Here is a 24,882-nt window from a genome sequence, read left to right as displayed (position 1 = left end):
TTTTATAATGTTAATACATTTGGAACATTCCTTCCATTTAAATGCATTCATTGCTTCACATCCAATTCGAACAGTGCCCATTATTTATTTAATTTCTTCAAATTCTTTGACCAAGAGTTTCAAGCTATTTATGTGTGATTCAGAAAAACATCCGCTTTTAAGCAAATTAATTGCTAATGTAAAGCAGGATGAATCAAAAACTGCATCTTTTGTTTGTCTATTTTTCTTATTTTTTGGTTAATAATATTTTTTTAATTTCTGTAGGCAATTGCAAACAAAACAAAAATCCGACAGATCCTGAAGGAAACATGTCAGCAAATATATGATGGTGATGATGAACTTTTCCAATCGTTGGAAGACCAAGTCTCATTTTTGAGCGCATTTTTTATGATTCCTGAACCGGATAATGTTCCTGGATGTGATCTCCAAAACAATAGTGAAAATTATCCAAAATCATTTATCGATTTTGTTGAGCAAGTACTCCAACGTTTGAACAAACAAGGTAGCAAATCTCAATATGGCAGTTCGCGATTTTTATCGATTGCAGATGCTAAATTAATAAAACAAAATCCCCTTTTAACTCAATCCTTATCTTCAAGTGATGTGACAAGAGTTGAAAACTTGCTTATAGCAAAAGAAGTATATTTGCCTTCAGAAAAATCTTCGCCAGTTCATTCAAATCAAGAGACAACCCAAAAATCAGATGCTTTTGCTCAAAAAAAGACACCAGAATCTCTTTACAACAAAAGGAAAAACAGAATTAATGCAGTTCTTGAAGGATCCTCTTTGAGGAATTCAACATTTTCGCAGGTGGAAGAAAAAGAGGAACAACTAGAAAAATTCGATGAATCAAAAACAACACTTTCCACTCCTCAAAAGGATAGTCTAAGCGCTTCTTCCTCATTTTCAAGTCCGATGTCTCCCGCGTCTTCGAAGTCGCGTTCGAGGCTTTTCAATTCAGTTGATGAACTGACCTCTCCCCACTCTTCACCGTTTGTGTCTGGGGCAGCAGCATTCCAGCAGGACAGGTTTGTTGCGGAGTATGTTGCGCTGCAGGAGGAAAATGAGGCAATCCTGAAGCAAAGCATCGACATGATGAAGACACTCAAAACAATGGCAGCAGAACTGGAAGAGAAGGAGCAGAAGCTGTGTGAGATGGAAAGCAAGAACAAGGAAAATGAGAGGAAGAACAAAGAAGAAGAAAGGAGCAAACGAGAAGAGTTGCTAAGCATAGAAAACGAGATGAAAGAGATGTCACAGAGGAAAAATCAGATGATGAGTGAAATGCAGCAGCTGGAGGAGAAAATAAAGGAAGAGGAAAAAGAGTATTTGAGAGAAAAAGAGATGTATTTGAAAGAGAAAAAGGAAAGAGATGCAGAATTAGAAGCAATCCTCACTGAAATCAAGAAGCAGATGCAAGAAAAGGCACAAAGTGAAGCCATTTTGAATGGAATTTCTGAAGAGAAAGAAGCAGAAAAAGAGCATGTTGATCAGCTGCAAGGCGAAATCGAAGACTTGGAAGTGGTTTTGGCAGCACTGAAAGTGGAAACAAAAGCAGCAGAAAAAGAAAAAGAGGAAGAAGAATCTAAAGTGGAGGAAGAGACAAGACAAGTTAAATTGCTCAGAAGCGAAAGCAAACTTCTTGAGACAGAAATGAAGCAACGAAAAGAAGAGGAAGAAAAAGAAAAATCGATTTTTTCGACACAATTGAAGCAACTCGAAGAAGAAGTGAAAGCTAAAAAAGCACAGCTGGTTGAAGTAACGAATGAAATACAGACAAAAGAGGAAGAAAAAACGGGGTTAGAAAAGGAAATAGAAGCAGCGAAAGAGGAATCGAAGAAAGTGAGAAAGGAAAACGAGGAACTGACAAAGCAGCATGATGAAATTGAGTGTGAAATCAAAGAACGCCAAACAGAACTGAATGAACTTGTGAATGAGAGTGAGCAGTTGGAGAAGAAGAATTCAGCTCAAAAAAGCAGGTTAGATGAATTGGAGAAAGCCAAAGAAAGAGTCGAAGCTGAGGTGAAGTCGATGGAAGAGAAAAACGCACAACTTCAAGAAGAATATGTCAAAGAAGAACAAACAAGAAAAGCTGAAATGGAAAAAGAGACAAGAAAATTGCAAGAGCTGAAAGAGAATTGCAAGGAAAAGGAGGAATTGCTCAATGAACTGCAGGCCAAATGCGAAAATGCGAGTGAAAAGAACGAGGAAACAGAGAAATTGTGTTCAGACATCAACAATCGCCTTGAGGAGTTGAAACACAGCTGCGAAGAACTGGAGAAGAAGAAGAAAGAAGAAGAAGAAGTCTTCAAAAACATTCAGAATGAGTGTGCAGCAGCGTTGAAAATGAAGAGCGATGAGGAGAAAACAGTTGAAGGTTTGACTGAAAAGATACAAGAATTGAATGCAGATGCAGAGAAAGCAGAAGAAAAGCTGAAGGTTCTTTTGATGAAGCAGGAAGAAGCAGAGCAGAAAAGGGAGGAGAAACAGAAAGAAGCCGATAAAACACATTCAGAACATGAACACATGCGAAAGTTGGTTGACAGCGCAAAGGAAACACTGAGAGAGACTCAAGCGAAGTGTGAAGAGACGGAAAGAATGATAAAAGAAAAGGAAAAAATGATTAAAGAAAGGGAAGAATTGATAAGAGAAAAGGAAGAGCAACTCGAAAGGGCGCAAAGGACTTGTTTGGAGAGTGAAGATAAACACGAGCACATCCAGCAGAATATCGCTGAAGCAGAAGAGAGACACAAAGAAATCCAATCTTCCATTGAGGAAGCACAGGAAAAGCTGAAAGTTATCCAAAAGAAGCAGGCAGATGAGGAAGAAAGGCTTGTGAAAGTGCAGAAGGAGAACGAAGAAGAGCAGAAAAAGAAAGAAGCGCTCAACAAACAAATAGAAAAAGCAGAAAAGAAAAGAGAGAAAACGAGGAAGACGAGCGAAGAGTTGGAAGCGAAGCTGAAAGAGCTGCAAGCAAATTGCGAAGAGAAAAAGAATCAGAAGGATGAAATGCAAAATGACATTGAAAAACTGGAGAAAGAAAAGATAGAAACAATGAAGAAGTGCGAAGATGGGCAAAGAATTGTCACAGAATTGAAGCAAAAACAAGAAGAAATTGAGAAAAATGTGGCAGAAGCACAGAAATCATTCGAAGAAGTGAATGAAAACAGAATGAAAGCAGAGCAAAAAGTGGAAGAATTGACACATAAAAGAAAAGACATGAACAACAAACTGAACGAAATGCAGGGAGAATACGAAGAAACGATGAAAAAACACTCTGAGGAACAGAAAAAATGCGAAGAGGCAGAAAATAAATGTGCAGAAGTCACAAAACAACTTGAAGCAATTCAGAAAGAATGTGAAGAGGAATCCAAAATTTTGGAAGAGACGAAAGCAAAATGTGATAATGAACGAAATCTACTTGCAGAAACAGTGCAGAAATTAGAGAAATGTTCGAAAGAACACAGCGAAATGCAGAAGAACTGTGCAGAAACTCAAAAGAAAATGAAGCAGATTGAGAAAGCGCTGAAGGGCAAGCAGAAACAAGAGAATGAGCTGAACGACAGAATGAAAGAGAAAGAAAAACAGAACGAGGATTTGAAGCAGAAGATTGAGGAGCAGACAGAGAAGATGGGGGCATTGCAGAAGGAAAGCGAGAATTTGAGGAAGACAATGAATGAGATGAAGGAAAATGTTGAGAGTGCAAAGAAAGAAGAGGAAGAAACGAGAAAGGCAGCTGCGAATCTTCAGAGCGAAGTGGAGGGGCTGATGCAGAGAAAAGAGAAAGAAGAAAAAGAACTGCAGATTTTGAAGGAAGGAAAAGAAGGATATGAAAAGCAGGTTTCTGAATTGAACAGCGTTACAAGCGAACTCCACAGCACTGAAGAAAAGCTTGCAACGTTGCAAAAGGAGGTTGAGGCAAAGCAAACGGAAATCGATGAAATCGAAAGGGAAAAAGAAGAAGCACAAAATGCAGTGTCAGATGTGATGAGACAGAAAGAGGCAGTTTTGAAGGAGATAAAAGAATTGAAAGAGATGGAGACAGAAGTGAAATCACAAAAACAGCAAACAGAGAAATCTTTGGGTGACGTTCAGAAAGAAATTGAAGAGCAGAAAGAATTGCTGAATGAAACAGAAAACGAAGTGAATGAGAAGAAGAAGGAATTGGAAGGAATACAGGCAGAATCAGGTGAAGCCAGCCAAGAAATAGCAGAAAAGAGAAAGCAGATTGAGACTCTTCAGACAGAAATTGAGAATTTGAAGAAGGAAAAGCAGAAAGTGGATGAAAATGCGAAAGAGTTGGAGATTAATTTGGAGAAATTAGAGAAAAATGAGAAAGAGATGAAAGAAGAGAAAATGAAAATGGAAGAAGAGAAGAAGAAAACAGAAGAAGAAAAAGCGAAAATTGAAGAAGGGAAAAAGGAAATTGAAGAAGAAAAGAAGAAAGTGGAAGAAGAAGTGAAAGCGTTGCGTGAGAAAACGAAGAATTACCAGAAAGAGTTGGAGGCAATGAAGAAATCGAAAACAAAGCTAAGCACAGAAATCGACAATTTGGACGAGAAAAAGCAAGAATTCGAGAAAACTATTGAAAATTGTGCGATTTCTGTTGAAAAAGCTCAAAAGGAGTTGGATGAAAGAAAGAAGAGCATTGAGGCTTCAGATGAAAAGTTGAGAGAAATGCAAGAGAAATGTGCTGAAGCAGACAGTTCTCGAAAGGCAACAGAGAAAGAACTGGGCGAAGTGAAGGAGAAATTAGCACAGAAACAAAACGAATTCGAAGAAAAGATAAAAGAAATGGAAGAGAAAGAAGAGAAGATATCACAAGAATTGAAGAGTGTTGAAGCAGAGCTGTCTGAAGCAAGAGAAGAGAAAAACAAACTGGAAGCAGAATGCAACAGAATAACTGAAGAGCAGAAAGAGCAAAAGGAGCAGGCGCAACAAGAAGAACAGAAGAAGATGGATCTTCAAAAGCAGCTGAACGAGCTGAGTGCAGAAATCGAGTCCAAACAGATCGAATTGAAGAAAGAGAAAGAAGTGCAGATGATTCAGCCATTCAGTGGAATGTACACAGCAGTCGTCAACAACTGCGTCTCTCACATTCAATCGCCTTCTGTCCCGCCTCAGATCAGCAAGCTGTTTGCCCCTTCGCCTTCTGCCTCTTCCAACATGAACCATTTCCCTCTCTCACCTTCTGCTTCGCGGCCAAACAGCATCTCTCTCTCTCCTTCTGCCTCAAATGCCTCGCTCAACACATTCTCTGAGCTGCAAGCACAGATACAAGCACACAACCAGGCTGCTGCTCCACCTGGGAGTGCCACTCCAGTGACAGACCTCTCTCCAAACTCCAACGTCTTCACCACTCCTCTTCTTTCCTCACCTTCTCCTTCATTCTCCACTCTTCCTGTTGACTCTTCCTTTTCGCCTTCTCTTCTCCACCGCTCGCTCTCCACTGTTTCTGTTTCACAGAGGAAAGACTCGACTGTCGAGAAGCTGCGTTCCATCGCACAGAACTCGCTGGTTCTCCTTCGCAGCTGCCAGAACGGAGAAATAGAAGAGACGGAGAATTTGAAAGAGGATGAGAGTGAACAAAAGGAAAATTCAGAGTTCGATAAAGATTCACTGGAACTGGCAATTCCTTCTTCGTTTACTTCTTCTTCCTCCTCTTCCTCTCCCTCTTCTCCTTCTTCTTCATCCATTTCTGATGAATCTAATCTTCCTTCTGCATCAGAATTGATCGCAACACTTCATCTGTACAGCGTTCTCCTTTCAATCTGCGTGGCGTCGGATGTGATGTCCATCAGAAACTCCCTCCGCTCTGTTGTGGCAGTCTCCATGAGAACATCACCTTCTGACAGACACATCGGCTCTTCTTCTTCTTCTTCTGCACACGTTTCATTTGCCACTCTTCCTTCTTCATCATCATCTTCTTCTTCTTCAAACAGCACCTCTCCTTCCTCTTCCAATTCCTCTCTTTCTCACTCTGCACTCTCCGAGCAAGAACAAAGCCCTTCTCTCTCTTCTTCTTCTTCTCTTTCATTCTCCCGCCCAAGTTCACGCTCCACCACGCCAACATTATCATCTGTTGATTCAATGAGTGCTTTCACACCCACAAAATCTAACCATAATTCGCTGACTCTCACATCACACCCCTCTTCTGCCAGCTACGCCTCCCTCAATTCCTCTTCTCCTGGGCAGAATTCTGTCTATTGGCTGTATTCCTGCTTCAAACAGACTCTCACCACACTCAACGCCACCCCTCCTTCCACCCCTTCTACAGTCGCTTTTTCTCCTTCACTCGACGCTTCGTGTGCAAGCACTGCCTCTTTGGCGGGACTGATATCTGGCGATGGCTCCTTTGAACAGGGCCACAATCCAATCACGGGCGTTTGCTATTTGCTCAGTTTTCTTGCACGTTCTTTGAGTGATCTGAGAGGGAGTGCTTCAACTGCAGCTCAGCTAATTGTCAAACTGCAAAAACAACTTGTAAGTGAAGAAGCTTTAAAACGCAAAAAATCATTAGATCCTGCTTTTGTGCAAACTCATCAAAATGCTACTTCAAAGAACTGATGATTGAAAGAAAATTTTTATTTTTTGTGAAAAAAAATATTTTAACCCATAATATATAGACGACTGTTGGCATTGACCGAGTATTTCCGGTTTTCCAATTTATTTATTTGTTTTCATTTCAAATTGAGTTGTATTTTTGTAATATGCGTTATGAAGTGCGTCACTGCCAATTTTAAATGCAGAGGTTCAAATTTCTAAAGCAGCTTGGGAACGGTTCATATGGTATTGTCTATAAAGCACTAAACACGCAAACAAACGAAATAGTCGCAATTAAAAAAATAAAGCGACCATTTCACTCATGGAATGAATGCGTAAATCTTCGAGAGGCAAAGGTTTGGACTTTTTCTTTCATCGTTTATACATTTTACAATATAACAACCAACAATAGTCACTCAAAAAGCTTAATCATATTAATATAGAAAAATTGAAGGAAATAATTAGGGAAGGAACAGATTTATTTTTCATTTTCGAGTTTCTTGATGGTGATCTCTATCAAAAGATGAATGATCCAAAATATCCATTTACTGAAGAAAGAATTAAAAATGTCATGTATGAAAATAATACTTTTGCTTTTGAAATATATTCTAACAAATGTCATGATTTTTTAATAGATATCAAACGCTTGCCGGATTGAATTATATGCATACTAATGGATTTTTTCATCGTGATATAAAACCAGAAAATCTTCTTTTCAAAGGATCAACGGTTAAACTTGCAGATTTTGGTGAAGCAAGGGAAATCAGGTCTATGCCACCATACACTGAATATATTTCTACAAGATGGTATCGAGCACCTGAAGTCCTTCTTCGCTGCCATCATTACTCTTCGCCAATTGATCTTTGGGCAGTCGGCTGTATTATGGCCGAATTGTATATGAAAACTCCTCTCTTCCCTGGAAAATCTGAGATGGATCAGTTGTTTAAAATATTTTCTGTTATGGGTTCGCCATGTGATGCAGGAGGTTTAATTTTCCTAATTTATATCTTCATTTACAATATTTGAATTATCATTTTTAACAAATAATCAATTTGATAACATCACATCATTACCTCTTCATTTCAACAGGTCCTCAATCGTCCAACTTGCAGTGGGCAGAAGGTGTGGCGCAGGCGAGGAAGATGGACATCCGCCTCCCTGCAGTGACAGGCGTGCCTCTCTCCACCCTCATCCCCTCAGCGTCGCCTGAGGGCATCGACCTTCTCATGCGCCTTCTCCGCTTCAACCCTTCTCTCCGCCCGACTGCTGCAGAGGCACTCAACCACCCCTACTTCCGCGGGTTCACTCCTGTCTATGGCTCCTCCACCTCCACCTCTGCCATGCTCTCTTCAAATGCTGCTGCTTCTGCTGCTTCTGTGTCTAACCCAACTTCATCAGCTGCCCAGTTTGGCAGCAAAAAGGGATACGCCCCGCAGTTTCAGACATTTGGCTCTGATCTTTCGAAGCCTTCAGCGCCATCACAGGCAAATACACAGGCGCCTTCGAGGCTGCCGAGAAAGAGTGTGCAGGCAGAGGACGATCTGTTCGGCTTCGGCTCTTATTCTGGTTTGTCTTATCCAAAGACACGCCCTCCTCAGAATCAGAATACTTCAAATTCTTCTTCCTCTTCCTCTTCTTCTTCCATTGCATCATCCTCATCCACATCTTCATTATCTGGTTATTCAAAGTCAAAAGCCAAACAGCCATCGTCTGTGCTTCCACCTCTTCCACAACAACAACAGCAGCAGCAGCAACAGAAGCAGCAGCAGTTATCTTCAGGAAGAAAGAAAGACAAACAGTCATTTGACGACTTCGATGATGAGTTTGAGAAGATGATGGAGATGTTCAACCAGCCAGGAAAGGGAGCGAAGCAGAAGGACAACGCAACCTCAAATGCAGACAAGCAATCTTCGAATTCTTCATCCAGCTCTTCCTCTTCAAATGCTGTCACTTCCAACTCAAATGCCATCTTTGCCCGTCGAATGGGCTCTCCGAAGCGTCTTCCTTCACCGTCTGCTTTTCCTTCCTCTTATTCTTCATTCACATCGTCTTCTTCACGCCCTCCTGCAAATAGATTGGGAATGGGTGCAGTGGGAGAGAGAAAGGGCAGTCAGCAATCTTCTTCTTCGAGTTCTTCTTCTTCTTCTTCTTCTTCTTCAAACACAAATTCAACGTCGTTTTCTTTGCCTCCTCTTCAAAGCAGCAATTCAACATCATTTTCATCTTCACCATCATATTCATCATCATCTTCTTCTTCTTCTTCTTCCAACTTCTCATTTGGAAAAGAAACAAGATTTGACAAAAAGAAAGAAGAACAACAAAATCCATCTTCATCTTCTTCATCTTCTTCATATCTTCCATCTTTAGCTCAGCCCTCGTCTTCCTCCTCATCCACTTCAATGACCATTCCATGGCGCTCATCCTCTTTACCAGCACCCAGAACATCCTCCCTCATATCTTCACAGGAGTCTTCACTCGGCTCTTACCCTTCGTCCACATCAAACACTTATCTCCCTTCAATCTTTCCTTCTTCTTCATCGTCTTCTTCATCCTCTTCGTCGTCATCATCATCATCTGCTTCAACAGGCAGTTCCAACACATCATCTCTTGCTCCTTCTTCTTCTACTTCATCATCATCTACAACTTCTTCTTCTTCTTCTTCTTCATTCCTGCCCTCTGCTGGGTATGACTTTACTCCTTCATTTGAGCCGAGTACTGGAAAGAGACGCAACCGGAATCGCTTTGTCCGAAAGGGCAGCCTCGGGCCTACTTCAATCACTGGGTAGACAGTCATAATCAGAGTTGGTTGATCTTTTTATAGCATACAGTTGTTGTTACATTTTTACATTAATTCTGTTGAGTTGCTGGTTGTTGATTGATGAATGATGGTTGATGGTAGCTGTCAGAACTTGAATGTGCTCTTAAATCCAAGTTTGGCTTCCAATTGTTGAATTTTATGTGACTTTTTTTCCTCCTTTTTTTTGAATTGTTTTTTGCGACTGCAAACATTTGTCTCTTTATATGGCTATTAACTAATTTTTTAGTTTATCAAAGCAAACAATGAAAATTTTGACAACTTCAATGATTTTTTATATTTATTCATTTTATATTCTACTTTTTTGAAAGTTATGTTTCTCGAATTGATTGTTGTTTACCAGTTTGGTTATTATGGCATATAAATTGAAGATTTTTTTTGAAAGATTATTCGATTATTTTCCAGTTTTATTATTGATTATGTAATTCATTTTTTAACTTTTAACAATATTCGAACTATTTTTAAATTTTTTGATTGAATCAATTTTGCAATTTCATCAAAAATTGCGAATAGCTATCATTAATTTAAAAAGAAAAGATTTTATTTATTTGATGAAGACAAGGAAAAACTTTCTCAAAATCCCATATAATTGCTAAGAAATTTGCAACTTTTTAACAAAAAACTAATCAATTCAAGTCAAGATGAGTTATTATGTGTGAAAGCATTAAACTGTGAGAATGAATATTTTTCTTTTTTCTTTTCTTTTCGTTTCGTTTTTTAAATTATCGCGTTTTTGTTTGCTTTAATTATTTTCATTTAATGCCAGTTTTAATTTTTCCCTCCTCAAAGTTAACAAAAATGACAAAAAGTCAAAGTTATATGGATGATTATTTTTGAAATCAAATTTTTTCATTCAAAAATTTCGGAGAAATTATATATCTTGAATATCAATTAAAAAAATTGAAAAGTGAATAGGCTTTTGAAGACATTTTAATCTTTTATTTATAAAAACGCTTGATTTAATCTCAATTATAATGCTTCTTTTCTTTTGTAACAAAAATTTCTTTCGTAAAATTTTCAATCTTTGAAAAATCAACACCCCGAAAAAAGATTTGATTTCAAAAATAATCACCCAATATCAATAATGTTTAAATAAAGATATGAAAATCCAATTTTTTCGAAATCTGATTTTGTTTTCCAATGTTATGAGTGAAACATTCTTCTGTGCTTTGTGCAAAAATAGCTTGAAAGTTCGTATTATCCCACATATTGAATAAACAATCTTCTTAATTGCTTTCTTTTTGTGCTTTATTTCAAGAATCCAACAAGAATTTTCTTCAATATCAGATCTTTGAAATACTCAATAAAAGACTGAATAGTGGGTGAATGAATGTGCATATTTGATAAACGCAAATATTTTTGTTAACTGGGTTATTCGTTCTGAAAAGTTTCTGAATAATAACCACTCTTTCAGAATGTTTAATGAATTTATAACAAAATACCCCAACTTTTGTTCATTAAAAATGGATGATTTGTATTTCAATTAACTTATTTTTTTCATTTAATTGATTGTTAGTGACATATCAATTTTTGATGACACCACATATGAATGTTGTGAAAAAAACTCAAAAATCACTCAAAATTGGAAAAAGAAACAGAGTAATTGTTTTGAATAATAATAAACATTTTTTTATATGAATTGACAAATGCTGCAACGAATCAAAAATTCCACATTTTAGTGAGCCTGATTATTTCATTAAAATGAATTTTTTTTTAAAAGATAAAACCACCAATTTAAATATTTTTTCAAATTTCGAGAAGATTCAAATAAAGTATTTTATTCTCACAAATTCTATTTTTTAGAATAAAAAACAAAAATGAGAACAAGTCACAGAAATCAATTTTTTTATCAAGCTTGCAGAATTTGTTCAAGTTTCTTTATCAATGATTAATAATGGAAAAATAAAATTTTGAAAGTGTTCATATTTTTTCTTTTTTGAATGAGTTCACACAATTGAACAAACATACAAACAAACAGACAAAAAAAAAAAAAAAAAAAAAAAAAAAAAAAAAAACCCAAACAAATAAATAAATTAATAAATAAATTAGTAAATATAAAAGCAATGAAAAATGAAGCGTTTGCATTTCATTAACAAATGTGTTTTTAACAGTTTTTTTGTTACGATAAATGTTTGTTTTATGACTGCAAAATGAAAACTGGGGTTTTATTGAATTTTTTCTTCAAAAAAGAAATATTGTTATTTCCATTTTTTGCTATTCGGTGTGCTTTTTATCAATACGCATCATCTATTTCTTTTGCGTGCACTTTTTTATGGCAAATATTTCGCTGTGATTCTGAAATGTTCTCCCACATTTAAAATTTCATCAATGAAAGTTTATTTTTCTTGTGCTTCTAGAGGGTTTCTTCAAAAAGATGGCGAATGGAAAACACTGAGCCAATGCATGGGAATTCTTTCTATTGTTATACTCGAGGGTAGGTCATCTCCTGACGTTTACTATGTGGATGCAAGAGCTGTTAAGGTTTGCAAGACAAGTTGTCTCTTGCCTTTTCACATTGAAATACTTCATATCTGTATTATCTTTGTTGTGATTTGCGGGGAGAAGCCAGTTGGGATGGTGATTGATATTACTCCATCTTTGGTATACTATTTGCAAACTCCAACATTCTTGATCATCCACTCGTACCTGAGGGAGATCATCGGATTACAATTTCTGAATGAATCAGATGCTGCAGCTTTCCATCGTCAACTTAGCCACTTTTCGGTGTATTTTGGGAAAAAAATGCTCGATTCTTACTTGCTGAGCGGACATCAGCTGAATTCATCGGATTGTGTGCATTTATTTGTATTTTGAAATATGTCATTTCTTTTGCAGGCAGTATTTCTTTTGTTATTTGCAAATGAAATTTATGTACTTTCAATATTATTTTTCTGTTATTTCTCTTTTTTTATACACAGTGAAGTATGTTCTTGGGGTCGAACTGAAAAAGTTGGAAATCAGGATGAAAGATGAAATTGATGAAAAAATGGAAAATTTGAAAGAGACAGTTGTTGAAAAACTATTTTCCCCAGATTGAGAAAAGAAAAGCGATAAAAGGGCTCCTTTTGCAAGGAGTATATTAATTCAAGTTTCAAAGGAAAATATGGAGCAATTCATTTATAATTTGTGATATGCCCCTGCATTTAACCGACAAATGCATGATATTAAGGATTTACTTTTTATCTTATCTTCTTGTTTATTTTCAACATAGACAAATGGAATTTTGCGATAAATTTCATTAAGTTAATCACCAAAGAGCATTATTTTTAGCTAAATTCTTAAAGACAAAAATTTCATTTGCTTGCTTGCTTCTTTCTTTTTTTATATTTTAACCCATATTTGCTTCTCAATAAAAATTTGTGAAAAGAAATTGATTTTTTGATTTATACACTTTGAAAGAAATTTTAAATATTTGATATATGGAAAAATATCAAATTATTTCGCGCTTGGGCTATGGAGCCTTTGGTGAATTGTATAAGGCCCGTGATCTTAGAACGAGACAACTTGTTGCCATGAAAACAGTATTAAAAAACACCAAAACCGAAGAGCAAACAACATGCTACAAAAGAGAGCTTGATTCCCTTTTGAGGCTCAATCACCATAATGTATATTTTTGTTATTGTTAAATGAAGATTTCATTTCTTGTGCAGATTATAAAATTACTAGACTTTTTCAGTTATAAGACAAAGTTTGTTTTTGTGTTTGAATACTGTAAGATGGATCTTTGGAAAGCACTTCGAAAGTTTGAAACGCCATTTTTTTTTGAATTTTTTACTCAACATAATTTTTTTTTAATTTGTTAATTTTAAGATTGACCTATCCGCTTCCCGAGTCTAAAATAAAAGGAATAGTTCTGATGATTTTGCGAGGGGTCGCTCATTGTCACTCTAAAGATGTTATTCACAGGGTTAGTTTTTTTAGCAATGATTTAATAAATGAATAAATGCAAAAAATTTACAATACTTTTTCATAGGATCTCAAACCGTCCAATATACTTATTTCCCAAGATGGAGTCATCAAAATTGGAGATTTTGTATGCTGTTATTGGTTAAATCGATATTTTTATAATTTGAGTTTTACAGGGCCATTCTCGCATTGTTCCTCCTGAATATCTTTCTTCAGCAACAAAACAGAATACCAAAAAAACTGACGTTCAATCCACTTCAAGTTCTTCTTCAAAAATTGCTTCTGTTTCTTCATCTTCAGTTTCAAAGCCCTTGCTTTCATACAAAGTCGCTTCACGTTTTTATCGTTCACCTTCTCTTTTGTTTGGATCTCGGTCTTCTACATTCTCAATAGACATTTGGTCAGTTGGCTGTATATGCGCAGAACTGTTTTTGGGCTTTGAATTTCTCCGAGGAGAATCAGACATCGACCAGCTTGTGAAAGTCATTTCCACTTTTGGCATGCCAAAACCTGAAACATGGCCTGAACTTAAAAGCTTTCCTGATTATGGAAAAATAGAATTCCACGCTGAAGAGCTTCCCCTTCCTTTAAGTTCAATCATCCCTTCTGCTGCTTCATGCACTCATCAGCCTGAATCGTCCTCCTCATCACAATCATCTGCATCTTCCTCAACACCAACTTCTTCTTCAACTTCACCTTCTTTTGCAACTCGCTCCTCTTCGTTAAGCGCTTCACCCTCTTCAACTTCTCTTGCAATTCGTTTCTTGGAGCGAATTTTTGTTTATTCTGCATCTCAAAGACCGTCTGCTGAATCTCTTCTTCAAGACGAATGGTTCACTTCACCTCCACTTCCAGAAGTTAATGACATTTTTCCTTTTTCCTTTTTTGTTTAGAAATTCAAACACTTCATTCATAAATATTTGATGAATATAGTTTACGTGAATAATTTAATTATGCGAATTCAGATCAGAATGACCAGCCAAAATTCTCGTAAATCGTTATCCACATTCGAAGAGATTGTCAACGTTCAAGGACAAATCGTTATATGTATGACGCTTTTTGATTTTAGTTGGGGAAACATCGTTGAAACAATTTTTGCAAAATTTATTTTATTTTTACAGCTGTGCAAGATCTTTGCCAACTTCGTTCATACATTCAGAGATATGAAAATGACATTCTTTCATTGAGAAACGTCAAACTTGCATCGATAAATGAAAAAATTTCTTTGTTGCATCCTGCAATGATTTATGATCATCAATCAAATGGATTTCCGTCTCATTTTCTTCCTCATCTGGTGCTTTATCTATTCACTGTCGACGATGAAAGTAAATATAAGTATTTCTATACAAGTCTTTTAAAAGCTCCCATCTCAGAAATGGATAAAAATGATCAGGAATGGATGGTTTTATACATCCCCATTCAACTCACAAATCCTGCAACTGCAGAAAATCCAAAGAAAGCCAAATCAATTTTTAATAGGCTTACAAGTGATATAAAGGACCATGCATTCAAACTCGATATATTTGCTTCTCCTTCAGAAATTGAAGCTGACATTGCTGAACTTACAAAACGTCTTGCAAAACGTATTGGATCTGTTTTTGACAACAGACTACAAAAAATTCAAAATGATGAAAAAAACATAAGCGGGAACTTGTTTGGAATTGAACAAAAAATTCTTCAGGATAAGCTGGGGTATCTTTATCAACAGTATGCATTTTTCAAAAAGGCGTGCGAGATATATGTTGGAATGAACAAGCAATCCATGAACGACCCGATCCCTGACTTCGACCCACAGCAGTTGAACGACATGCTGAATCCCTTCACGTCAGCCGGGGTTCCAGGGACAGTGCTTAGTTTCAAGCAAGCAAGTTCCACGAAGTTTGACTCGAGGGTGTATCTGCTGCGGAGGCAGTATGAGTTGCAGTGGCTGACGGGCCAGTTCAAAAGCATCGCGCGGACGCTGCGGCGGGACATCGAGTCGCTGCTGGGTGTGCTGCGCTCGCGGGGCCCCGTGTTTGTGCACAGCTGGGGCTATTCGTGTGCGCTGGATGCGACTGTCTTTCTGACGCACGGGCTGGACTCGATGGATGTGGCAGACCAGATGCGCATCATCATCCTCATTGGAGACATGTACCTGATGGCGCGCTCGCACCTGGTGGAGCTGGGAAAGCTGCTGGGATACGAAGACCCCACTGACATCATGCAGAAGGCGCTGCTGGAGGAAGAGGAGGAGAAGAAGAGGAAAAAAGCAAGGAAAATGAGAAGAGAGTGCTTGGCGGAGAATGGAAAGGGTAAAGATACAGAAGATGTTACCAACAAAGAAGAAAAAGGAAAAGAAGAAGATACACAAAGCAACTCAAACAAAGAGAACTCAAATGAAAACAACCAGATCAATCAAAAAGAAAGCACATGCACAAACACGAAAGAGGCAGGCAATGAAGAAGACGAAGACGAAGACGAAGATGATGAAGACGGTTACGACTCCGATCTCGATGACGAAGAAGGAGTGACAGCTGAAGACATCCTGAAGAGCAAGCTGCTCCATTCACGCACTCTTTCGCATGCAGTTGTGTCGACGGTGCCGAGGTACCTCTACACGATCACAGACATTCCTGCAAAGAACGGTGAAAGAGGTGCCACGCAGATGGCAATGGTGTTTGAGCCACACCCAAACAGACAGACGGAACTGGAGACACTCTCACCTTCACTCACTTTGTCTCCTTCATCATCATCATCTTCTTCTTCTTCTTCTGTGTTTTCTTCTGTTTCAACTGTTCCTGTTTCATCATCTCAGCTATCTCCTTCTCATTCCACATCACCTTCTTCCCCTTCTTCCCCTTCCTCCTCCTCCTCATCATCATCTCCGTCTTCTTCTTCTGTGTCATCCTCACTCCGTGCAGCCACTCCTCCTCCCTCTCGTGTTCTCTCTCCATCAACCACCAGATCATCCTCTCCTTCCTCTCAAGTGCCCCATCTGTTACAGACCATGTCCCCCTTCCTCCACACCTCCCCTCTCCCCAGCACCTCCTCAGCCAACGTGCTCACCAACCCGCGCCTCATCGACGCCCTCGCCTCCTTCCCGAACTTCCTCGACGAGTTTCTGTCGCTCACCCGCGAGGCAGTGAAGAAGCTGTCGAACATCCCGCGGGAGAAGCAGATGAGCGCCATGCAGGACAAACAGCCAAACATCCCCCGCGACAGACAGCTGAACACACTTGACGAAGAGTCTGCTGATGTCTATTATTACACAAAGCGCTATGAAGAAGCTGAGTCGCTCTACAAAGTGCTGTCCAAAGTGTATCTGCAGGCACACTGGACCGAGCTGTACACGTCTGCGTGTGTGCGACTGGTGAAGTGCCAGCGAAGACTACATCATTACACAGAATACGTGAGGCTCTGCTTGGACATCCTGGCAGAGCTGAAGAACGAGGCAAGGGCAGACACAGCAGTCGATAAGGAGATGACTGTTGTGAAGGCTAAAGACGACAAGAGAGGAAGCGGCGCAACTGCTGCTTCCACACTCTCATTAACTGCCTCTCCAAGTCTCACTTCTTCTTCATTCCCTTCTCCTTCTCCCTCACCATCCCCTTGCCCTTCTCCTTCTCCTTCTCCTTCCCCTGCATTGCCAGCACCAGAAGCAAATCTTCTCTCCACTTCCTTTGCAGACACCGTCACATCCTTCATCACTGGACTCTGCACAACTGCCAAGCAGAAGCTGACAGCTGAAGCCAACTACGAAATGTTCTGCCTCTTCACCCCTCGTTTTGTGCTTCCGCCAGACAAGACTTTTCACTTTGGCAGAACAGCTGTCATCAAAGTCAACATCGAGTCACCTTTCCCTTGTGACTTCCTCTTTGAGCGTGCATGCATCTCTGTGAATGCCATCTCCCTCAACGAAAGAATGCTCTCTCCAATCGGATCTTCAGCCTCCTCCTCCATTCGCTCTGCCCAGTCTGCTTCTTCTTCATCCTCCAAACAAAATTCATTCTCTTCTCCCTCTCAGCCAGGCACCACCGACACCCTCGACCCCTCCCAGCTGAAGAAGTCGTGGGTGACAACGCTTGTCCTCCCGCACGGCCTGCGCCCAGGTCTCAACACACTCAGCTTCCACGTGCGGGGTCTGCCCGACGGAGAGTTCTGTGTGGAGCAGCTGAACTTGCACGTCGGCGCCCTCAGACTGTACACAGCCCCACGCCACTTGCAAGGGCAGGACCTGTCGTTTGTGGTGAAGAAGTGCTCACCACAAGCAAAAGTGGTCATATCGTCACCGGGGCATCTGTTTCCTGTGTTGCACAGACCGATCAAAAGCAGTTGTGCTGCTGTGAAGAATGGCAATGAGAATGCAGATGATCAAGCCAGACTAAACAGAAGCTGCTCAAAACTTGATAAATTTGATGAACAAAATATATCATCATCATCATCTTCTTCTTCTGTTGTGTTGAAGCACAAAGAGACAGATCCCTTGCAGCCACTTGTCGTGTCTGTCTTCACTGGAAGCGAAGGAATCGTCAGCGGCACTTTGACTTTGAGCGACCCACGTTCAGAACTTCTGAAGCAGCAGCAGATAAACAGAACTGCCCTGCGCAACAAACTATTCCAGGGCACATCAGAAGATGCTCAAGAAAACGCAGATTTCGCAAAGGGAGATGGAAAGAAAGCGAATCCTGCTTCGAAGGCAAACAGTCTTTTGCTCAGCAAATACAAAGGCCCCAGCTCCACTCGCGGGCGCAGTCTGACTCTGTTCCCGTCTTCTTCCTCGTTCCATTCAGATGCGCCGCTTTTTGTGGAGTTCAGCGATGCTCTGCCAGCTGTCATCACCCTCCCTGTCATCCCACCTTATTCGCGTGTCCGATGGATCATTCCCATCTGGACAGTGCGCCGTGTGCTCCTTCCTTCTCTTTCTCTTCCTCAGCCTCTGCCTCTTTCTGCTCCTCTTCCTCTTCCTCTTCCGTTGCCTCTCTCTCCTTCGCCTTCTTCTTCTTCTCAGATCCGCCAGTCGCCTTCTGTTTCTTCCCCCTCTTCTCCGTTCACTTCCTCTTCCACACGCCATTCACCTGCGCACTTGTCTCCTTCTGCCAACTCCACATTTACTACCAATTCTCCCAACTCTTTCCTCCTTTCATCATCCAAACAGCCTCCTCTGACACACCAGCGTGCTTTCTCCACCATCCCCTTTTCTTCGCCCACAAAGTCTGCCTTCTCAAAGCCCGGCTCTGCCTTCTCGCCACGCGGAGAAAGAGAACAGACACCCGACGGTGCTTCTATTGCACAGCAGCAGAAGCTCCAGCAGCAGCAGCTCATTCAGCAGCAGAGGCAGCTTGTGGAGGATGAGAAGAAAGCAGAGCTTGTGAGCTCATTCATAGACACACTCGAGACACAGAGGAGGATGGCATTGAGTGGAGACGGGGAAGAAGTGAGGATGAATGTTGGACTGCGATACAAGACACAGCAGCACGAGAACTACACAGTCACTTCTGCGGTCACCCTCCGCTTTGCCTCTCCTCTTTCTGTCTCTTTCTCCTGCTTCCCCGTCCCCAGGCGTGTAAGAAGCAATCCATATGCCTCGTCTTCTTCTTCTTCTCATTCGAATGCTGTTTCGAGTGTCAGAACATCGCCCCATTCGTCCCACACACAGCTGATGTATCTGTCTGTGTTTGTGCGGTCGATGGTGTCTGTCCCTGTGATTGTAACTGACCCGCTCCTCACTCTCGCCATCCCAAGTGCGCTTTCTTCATCATATTCTCTCTATTTCTCTCTGATTTCATCATCAGTTTCATCATCATCATCATCATCTTCTTCTTCTTCTGCTTGTAAGTTAAGCCTGATGCCCACTCAAAGTGCATCTTTTCTTTATCTCCTTCGCTTTGTTCAAACAGACCCTTGTCCATTTTCTGCTCTTCATTCCACTTCATTCGCTCGTCTCTCTCACAAAACAGATTCTTCATCAATTTCATCATCATCTTCTTCTTCCTCCTCTTCCTCCTCTTCTTCTCTTCCTTCTTCTTCAATTACCTCAACAAGCACTGATCTTTCAACAGGTGAGACAACAATTGATGAACCTATTGCATCATCATCATCTTCTTCTTCTTCTTCCATTGAAAAACCATCTCATTCATCTTTTGAGAAGACACTCAACAAAATCTATCAGAATGCTCTTTTGGCTGTTGCATACAGCGACGAGAAGGAAGAAACAGCGCTTTTGAAGATGATTGAGAAGGCGAAAGAAGAAGAAGAAAGAGAAGAAGAAGAAAGAAGACGTGCAGAAGCTGAAGAGAAAGCGGCAGAAGAGAAAGAAGAGAAAGAAGTGAGTGACACAGGAAGTGTGAAGAGCTATGCAAGCACAGGATCAGCTGGCAGCTCAAACGCCTCAATCAACTCATCCCAAACAGCTGCATCTGCATTGAGCTCTCCAAAGACATCTCCTCTTTCTTCTTCTTCTTCTTCTTCTTCTTCCTCTCCTGCTGCCAATTCATCCACTTCATCATCGTCCTCTTCCTCATCTTCAACTTCCTCTTCCTTCTTCCTCGGTGGCACTCTTCGTGGCGAGTCTCCTTTCACTCGGAAGGGTCTCTCAACAGGCCCTCTTCTGTCTGTTGGAGGCAGTTCTGGTGCGCAGACACTGAAGACGAGCTATCTGCAGTCTCTGCAGGCGAAGCTGAAGCAGAGCACGAAGGCAGCAATGGACAAAGAGCGGATGAAGGCAGCGAGAGAGGAAGGAGGAATGAGAGGAGGAGAGAGAGGAGGAGGAGATGGAGAGAGGGGAGAGAGGGAGGGAGATCTGGGGGTATCAGGAGATAGAGAGAGAAGCGGAGAAAAAGGCATTGCGGGGCTTTTGAGGAGGAAACGGGGTGTGTTTGGGATAAGTGGAGTATATGAAGAAGAAGCAGACGATGAGAACGAGGCGAAGGAAAGAGCTCTTTCATTGAGAAAGAAAGGAATTGTGGCTGATGGGAAAGGCGAGGCAGCAGTTGTGCGGAGTGTATTTGCGGTGAATGTGCAGTTTTTGTATGGTGAAATGCTGGACGAAGAGGAAAACACGCGAAAGGAGGAGATTCTGAGAACTGTGGAGGAAGTGGAGAGGAGGAAGGCAGAGAAGGAGAAAGAGAGGCAGAAGGAGAAAGAGAGAGAGGAGCAGAAGGCGTCACTGGCAATGCTTTCGAAGGAGAAAGGGAAGAACGACGAAGGCGATGATGATTATCCACTGCCTCCGAACTTTGGCAGGGCAACAGCTGTGCTCAGCAGAGATGCTCTGAAGGCGTCTTCTGCTCGTTCAACGGCTGTAGCAGAGCCGAAGAAGACGAGGGTGCACTCGCAACTGCAGACGCCGCTGGAGAAGGCGCAGGAGATGGAGCGGAAGGAGAAAGAGAAGGCAGCAATCGAAAGGGAGAAGAGGAAGGAGCTGTCGATGGACGACGAAAGTGTGCTGCACTCGCTCAAAGGAAGAGATATTGGCGATGGAAGAATGCTGGCTGGGCAGTCTAAACAGAATGGGAATGACAGCTCTGCTGATCAGCCCACACCGCTTCCGTGCACTTCTTTGATTCCATCATCATCATCATCTTCTTCTTCCTCTTCCTCCTCCTCTTCCTCTTCTTCTACTCTTACTTCAAATGTTGATGAACTTATCAAAAAAGAAGAGCATTCCACACTTTCTAATGAAATACAGCCCAACAAGCACAAAGACAATGTTCCACAACTTTCGCTCATCAAAAACGGGTTCCAGACAGCCACAGTTGAACAGACAGGGAAGATTCGAGTAACACACCGTGTCGCATTCAAATTACCCATTCCAACACCTCTGCCAACACCACAAACAGCACAAGAAGAGAAAGAGCATCAACATCAATCACATTCACATTCAGCTTCTTCTCTTCCTTCTTCTTCTTCTTCTTCTTCTTCTTCTTCTTCTGCTTCTGCAACAACAACACCAGACTCCTCAGACAGCATCCATCCAATGAATGAGCCACTTCCTCATCCATCCTTCTCCTCCTCTTCTCCTTCTCTGAAACCAGAGACGCTCCCCATTGGCGCCTCTGATCTCTCATTCTCACTCGCACCTGCCTCTTCCTCCACACCTTCTCTTCTCTCTCAGCCTTCCTCCTCTCTGCCCAGCAGTCAACAAGGAGCATTGGATCTTAGCAGTGACAGCAGTAGCACCAGCACCATTTCATCGCTTTCTGCTTCGTCTGCCTCGTCTTCCCAAGTTAAATCACCACTTTCTCTCACTCCGCTGGTCTTTTCTCCTTCTTCTGCTTCTTCTGTCACCCCGACTGCTCCACCAAATACATCACAGCCTGACACAAAGGATGCTTCATCCATCTTCCCATCAACAGCTCCTTCTTCCCTTTCTTCTGTTTCTTCATCCTCCTCCTCCTCTTCTTCTTTGACTTCATCTTCATCATTGACCTCCACTTCTTCCTTCCAATCTTCCATACCAAAAGTACTCATCCATCATCCTCGTTTGAGCATCTTCTCTTCTGTCTCTCATCCAAAAACTGTTGTTTCTGCCGAGCCTTTCCCATTTCACGTCACAATCGCCCTCACTCCAACTTCATTGACACATTCATCATCATCATCTTCTTCTTCTCATTCTTCTTCTTCTTCTTCTTCTCTCTCTCCATCTCTTCTGTGTCCATATGGCAAGGTGCGTGTGTCAATCCATGTCGATCTGCTTCTCTTTGCCGTCGTTGGCTGTCGTGTAGGCACCTATTTCGTGCCTGCAGATGGTATCCCCCGCCGAAGCACTGTCTATCTGGTACCTCTTCTCGGCGGGCAGACGCTCTCTACGCCTTCTGTCGACATCACACTGGAGGATTCAATTTTCATCGAAGAGACTGAAAACTGTTCTTCCAACGAAGGCGTTAGTGTCTCAGCGCTGCTCAGCCAGAGGAAGAGAGATAGAGAAGAGACAGTCAGAACAGTGATCAATGGGAAGCTGATGCAGTTCTCCCGCGGCCTGCAGCAGCTGGAAAGAGTCGAAGATGACGGTTCATTTGATGCTGAACTGTCTTCTTTGGCTGGTCCAGCAGACGCGCAGCCCCATCCTTCTGTGCGTTCTTTGAGAGAATCTGCATCTTCACAGTCTTCTTCTTCTTCTTCTTCGAATTCTTTGAGTCCATCACATGCGGATCATTCTTCAACTCTTCCCTCGCATCTTCCTGTTGTCGATGAAGACGTTCCACTTCCTCTTCAGCCAGAAGAACACGACTCAGCCGCCAAAAGACACAAGCATCCGACTAGCCGTTCGTGTCCTTCTGCTAAAAAAGAGGTGAAGAACTGGGAGGTGTCTCAGAGAGGAGGAACCTGCGTGACTGTTGTGTCAGCCACAGAAGGTGTCATTTCTGCATATTCGACTGTCTCTCCGAATCCTCACGCATTTGTGGGCGTTGCTTCAACGACAGTTCAACGATAATGCTTTCCGAAAGATTTCGTTTCTTTCGGAACGCTTTTTATTTCATTGTGTGTTAACATTTGTATTTTTTTTTTTCCTCCCCCACTTTTAGAGACAATTACTCTGCGTTGAATTGATTATATTATTTTGCTTATTTTTATAAAGCTGTTCATCCTATCTATTTCCTCCTTTTAATCATTTAATATTTATTTCTTTTTAACTATCTAAGGACTTAGTAAAAATATTTAATTTCAATGTATTTTGTAAATATGACATTATTTCACAAAAGTTTTGATCTCATTGTCAATCGAACCAATAGAACTTTTGCATTTGAGAATGCTTTTCAAAAAAAAAAAAAAAAAAAAAAAAAAAAAAATTCAAAAATTTTATGTTTTATGCTCAAAAATATACACCAAAAACTATTCAAAGTCGAAAAACATTCAATCAAAATCGAAAAACTTTCAAAATTTCATATGTTTGATAAACAGTATTCTATTGAAAAATAACATTATTTTTTTGTTTTTGTGAATATGATCGGTAATGTTCATGTTGTTTTCTGCAAATTTTGTTGATTTCGAATCAAAAAAAACTCAAAAATCAACTTTAACAAAACTTAAAGCATTTGTTTCCTTCAACAAGAAATGAGTATTTGGAAATAATGAAACACAAAACAAGAAAGTGAATACTGGTATTGGTAAAGTGTAACTTATTGGGTCCGAAATATTTTTACAGAAAACATCATTAATTATTTCTTAAAAATACTCTATTGTTGATAATTCGATTAATAAATGTGTTGTTGAGTTTCAAAAACTTACATATTAGTTGTGAATTTCAGTAATATCACAAAAAATTGAACCATAATTTTCAAAAATTGACATGAACATAAATTTTCTTCTTCATTCTCCAAACAATTTCTTTCTTTATTTAACTTTAATTATAAAATCCTTTGGTTTAATTGTTGTTTTGAACATAATCAAAAGATATTTTATCATCTTTATTGTGTTATTTTAAAAACACACTAAAAATAATGAATAAAACTTTCTTTCCATTTGAGTGATTATGATTTTTAATAATGTTTTGATAGGGCTTTTCAACAAAAAAAACATATTATTTCTAAACTTTAAACAACATTCGAAGAATGTTTTCATTAGAGGGTATCAAATTTGGTGATATATTCATATTATTTCACGACATAAATAGGGACCAAATATGTTACATCTTTCCCTGGTATTTATCATTCTTCATGAAACTGGACAAAAAAACAAAAAAAATTTTTTAGCAAATTTTCTGTAAAGAAGTATGATTTCAATTGACATAAGATAAAAAATATGTCAGAATTCCTCTCATGTTTAAAAAATTAGTAATTGGACTTTAGAAAGCACAGAATTTTAATCCGAAAAGAGAAGAAAAATCATTGAAATATCAACAACAAAAATGTTTAATGTTATTAATTGATTTTTGTTTTCTTTTTGAAAATATGAAGTTTTTCGAACTTTCGACTTAACTTTAGAGTTTTTCGATTTTTTATTATTATTGATGTTTAAAAACACACAGAAAACAACAAAAAGGCTTATTTTTGTTTCATTGGTTTGAATAAAGCAAATGTGGATCAATAATTTATCTCTCACATTATTTTTTAAAAATCCAAACATTCCAACAAAAAAGAATAATTTTTAAAAAGAAAACAATTTTGCAGAAACCTTCAAAATTTTTAATTTGCTATTTCAGAAAAAAAAAATGTTTTTGATTATATTTTTGAAAAATAACTTAAAATATTTTATTTTATTTTATTTTATTTTATTTTTTTTTTTTTTTGTTTGTTTTTTATTTTTTTCAAAGTTCTCAAAGCAGACTTTTTTTTTATTTCCAATGTGTCAAAATTATTTGAAAAGTTGCAAATGTTAAATTTTCAAATATCTCAAAAAGTTCATATTTTACTCAAATTTATGTTTTCACTCACGAATCTTCTTTAGAATGTTTGAAATAGCATTATTAAGAAATCAGTTCCATATTAATGATGTTTGGTGTATGCAAACAAAATTTTGAGCAAAATATGAAAATTCTTTTTTATTTGAAAATTAAACATTTGCGACTTTTCAAAAAGAATTACCCATTTGGGACGAAATTTTTTGATTTATAAATATTGTTCCACTCAATGATTTCTTTTATTTTTCTTCATTTTAACAATTTTCTTAATTTTTTTAACATGTGAATATAAGACTTTTAA

At 39.5% G+C, this 24,882-nt stretch overlaps 4 protein-coding genes across 4 annotated transcripts; all 4 read left to right on the top strand.

Moving 5' to 3' along the window:
• The first annotated feature begins 82 nt into the window (after positions 1 to 82).
• On the top strand, positions 83 to 6,726 carry MONOS_9065 (uncharacterized protein). The gene is made up of 2 exons (XM_067879525.1): positions 83 to 211; positions 265 to 6,726. The coding sequence occupies exons 1-2, from the start codon at positions 131 to 133 to the stop codon at positions 6,565 to 6,567; spliced, it is 6,384 nt and encodes a 2,127-aa protein (XP_067723988.1). The 5' UTR covers positions 83 to 130; the 3' UTR covers positions 6,568 to 6,726.
• MONOS_9066 (putative Protein kinase superfamily protein) lies at positions 6,618 to 10,172 on the top strand. The gene is made up of 5 exons (XM_067879526.1): positions 6,618 to 6,656; positions 6,724 to 6,899; positions 6,956 to 7,116; positions 7,179 to 7,528; positions 7,633 to 10,172. Exons 2-5 carry the CDS (start codon positions 6,744 to 6,746, stop codon positions 9,327 to 9,329), a joined length of 2,364 nt encoding a protein of 787 aa, XP_067723987.1. The 5' UTR covers positions 6,618 to 6,656; positions 6,724 to 6,743; the 3' UTR covers positions 9,330 to 10,172.
• A 1,505-nt stretch (positions 10,173 to 11,677) lies between these two features.
• MONOS_17882 (uncharacterized protein) lies at positions 11,678 to 12,660 on the top strand. The gene is made up of 4 exons (XM_067870846.1): positions 11,678 to 11,839; positions 11,924 to 12,149; positions 12,194 to 12,196; positions 12,277 to 12,660. The coding sequence occupies exons 1-4, from the start codon at positions 11,687 to 11,689 to the stop codon at positions 12,393 to 12,395; spliced, it is 501 nt and encodes a 166-aa protein (XP_067723986.1). The 5' UTR covers positions 11,678 to 11,686; the 3' UTR covers positions 12,396 to 12,660.
• A 414-nt stretch (positions 12,661 to 13,074) lies between these two features.
• Positions 13,075 to 23,031, top strand: MONOS_9067 (putative cyclin-dependent kinase 20-like; the record flags this gene model as incomplete). The annotated part of the gene is made up of 7 exons (XM_067879527.1): positions 13,075 to 13,100; positions 13,169 to 13,265; positions 13,332 to 13,391; positions 13,441 to 14,121; positions 14,230 to 14,311; positions 14,386 to 22,723; positions 22,885 to 23,031. The coding sequence occupies 6 exons, from the start codon at positions 13,075 to 13,077 to the stop codon at positions 22,674 to 22,676; spliced, it is 9,237 nt and encodes a 3,078-aa protein (XP_067723985.1). The 3' UTR covers positions 22,677 to 22,723; positions 22,885 to 23,031.
• Between the last annotated feature and the right edge of the window lie 1,851 nt (positions 23,032 to 24,882).

This window comes from Monocercomonoides exilis, assembly GCF_001643675.1.
Source record: "Monocercomonoides exilis strain PA203 chromosome Unknown scaffold35-1074681, whole genome shotgun sequence".
NCBI lineage: Eukaryota > Preaxostyla > Oxymonadida > Polymastigidae > Monocercomonoides > Monocercomonoides exilis.
Note: the sequence above shows the minus strand (reverse complement) of the source record. Positions and strands in the feature narration are given on the sequence as shown.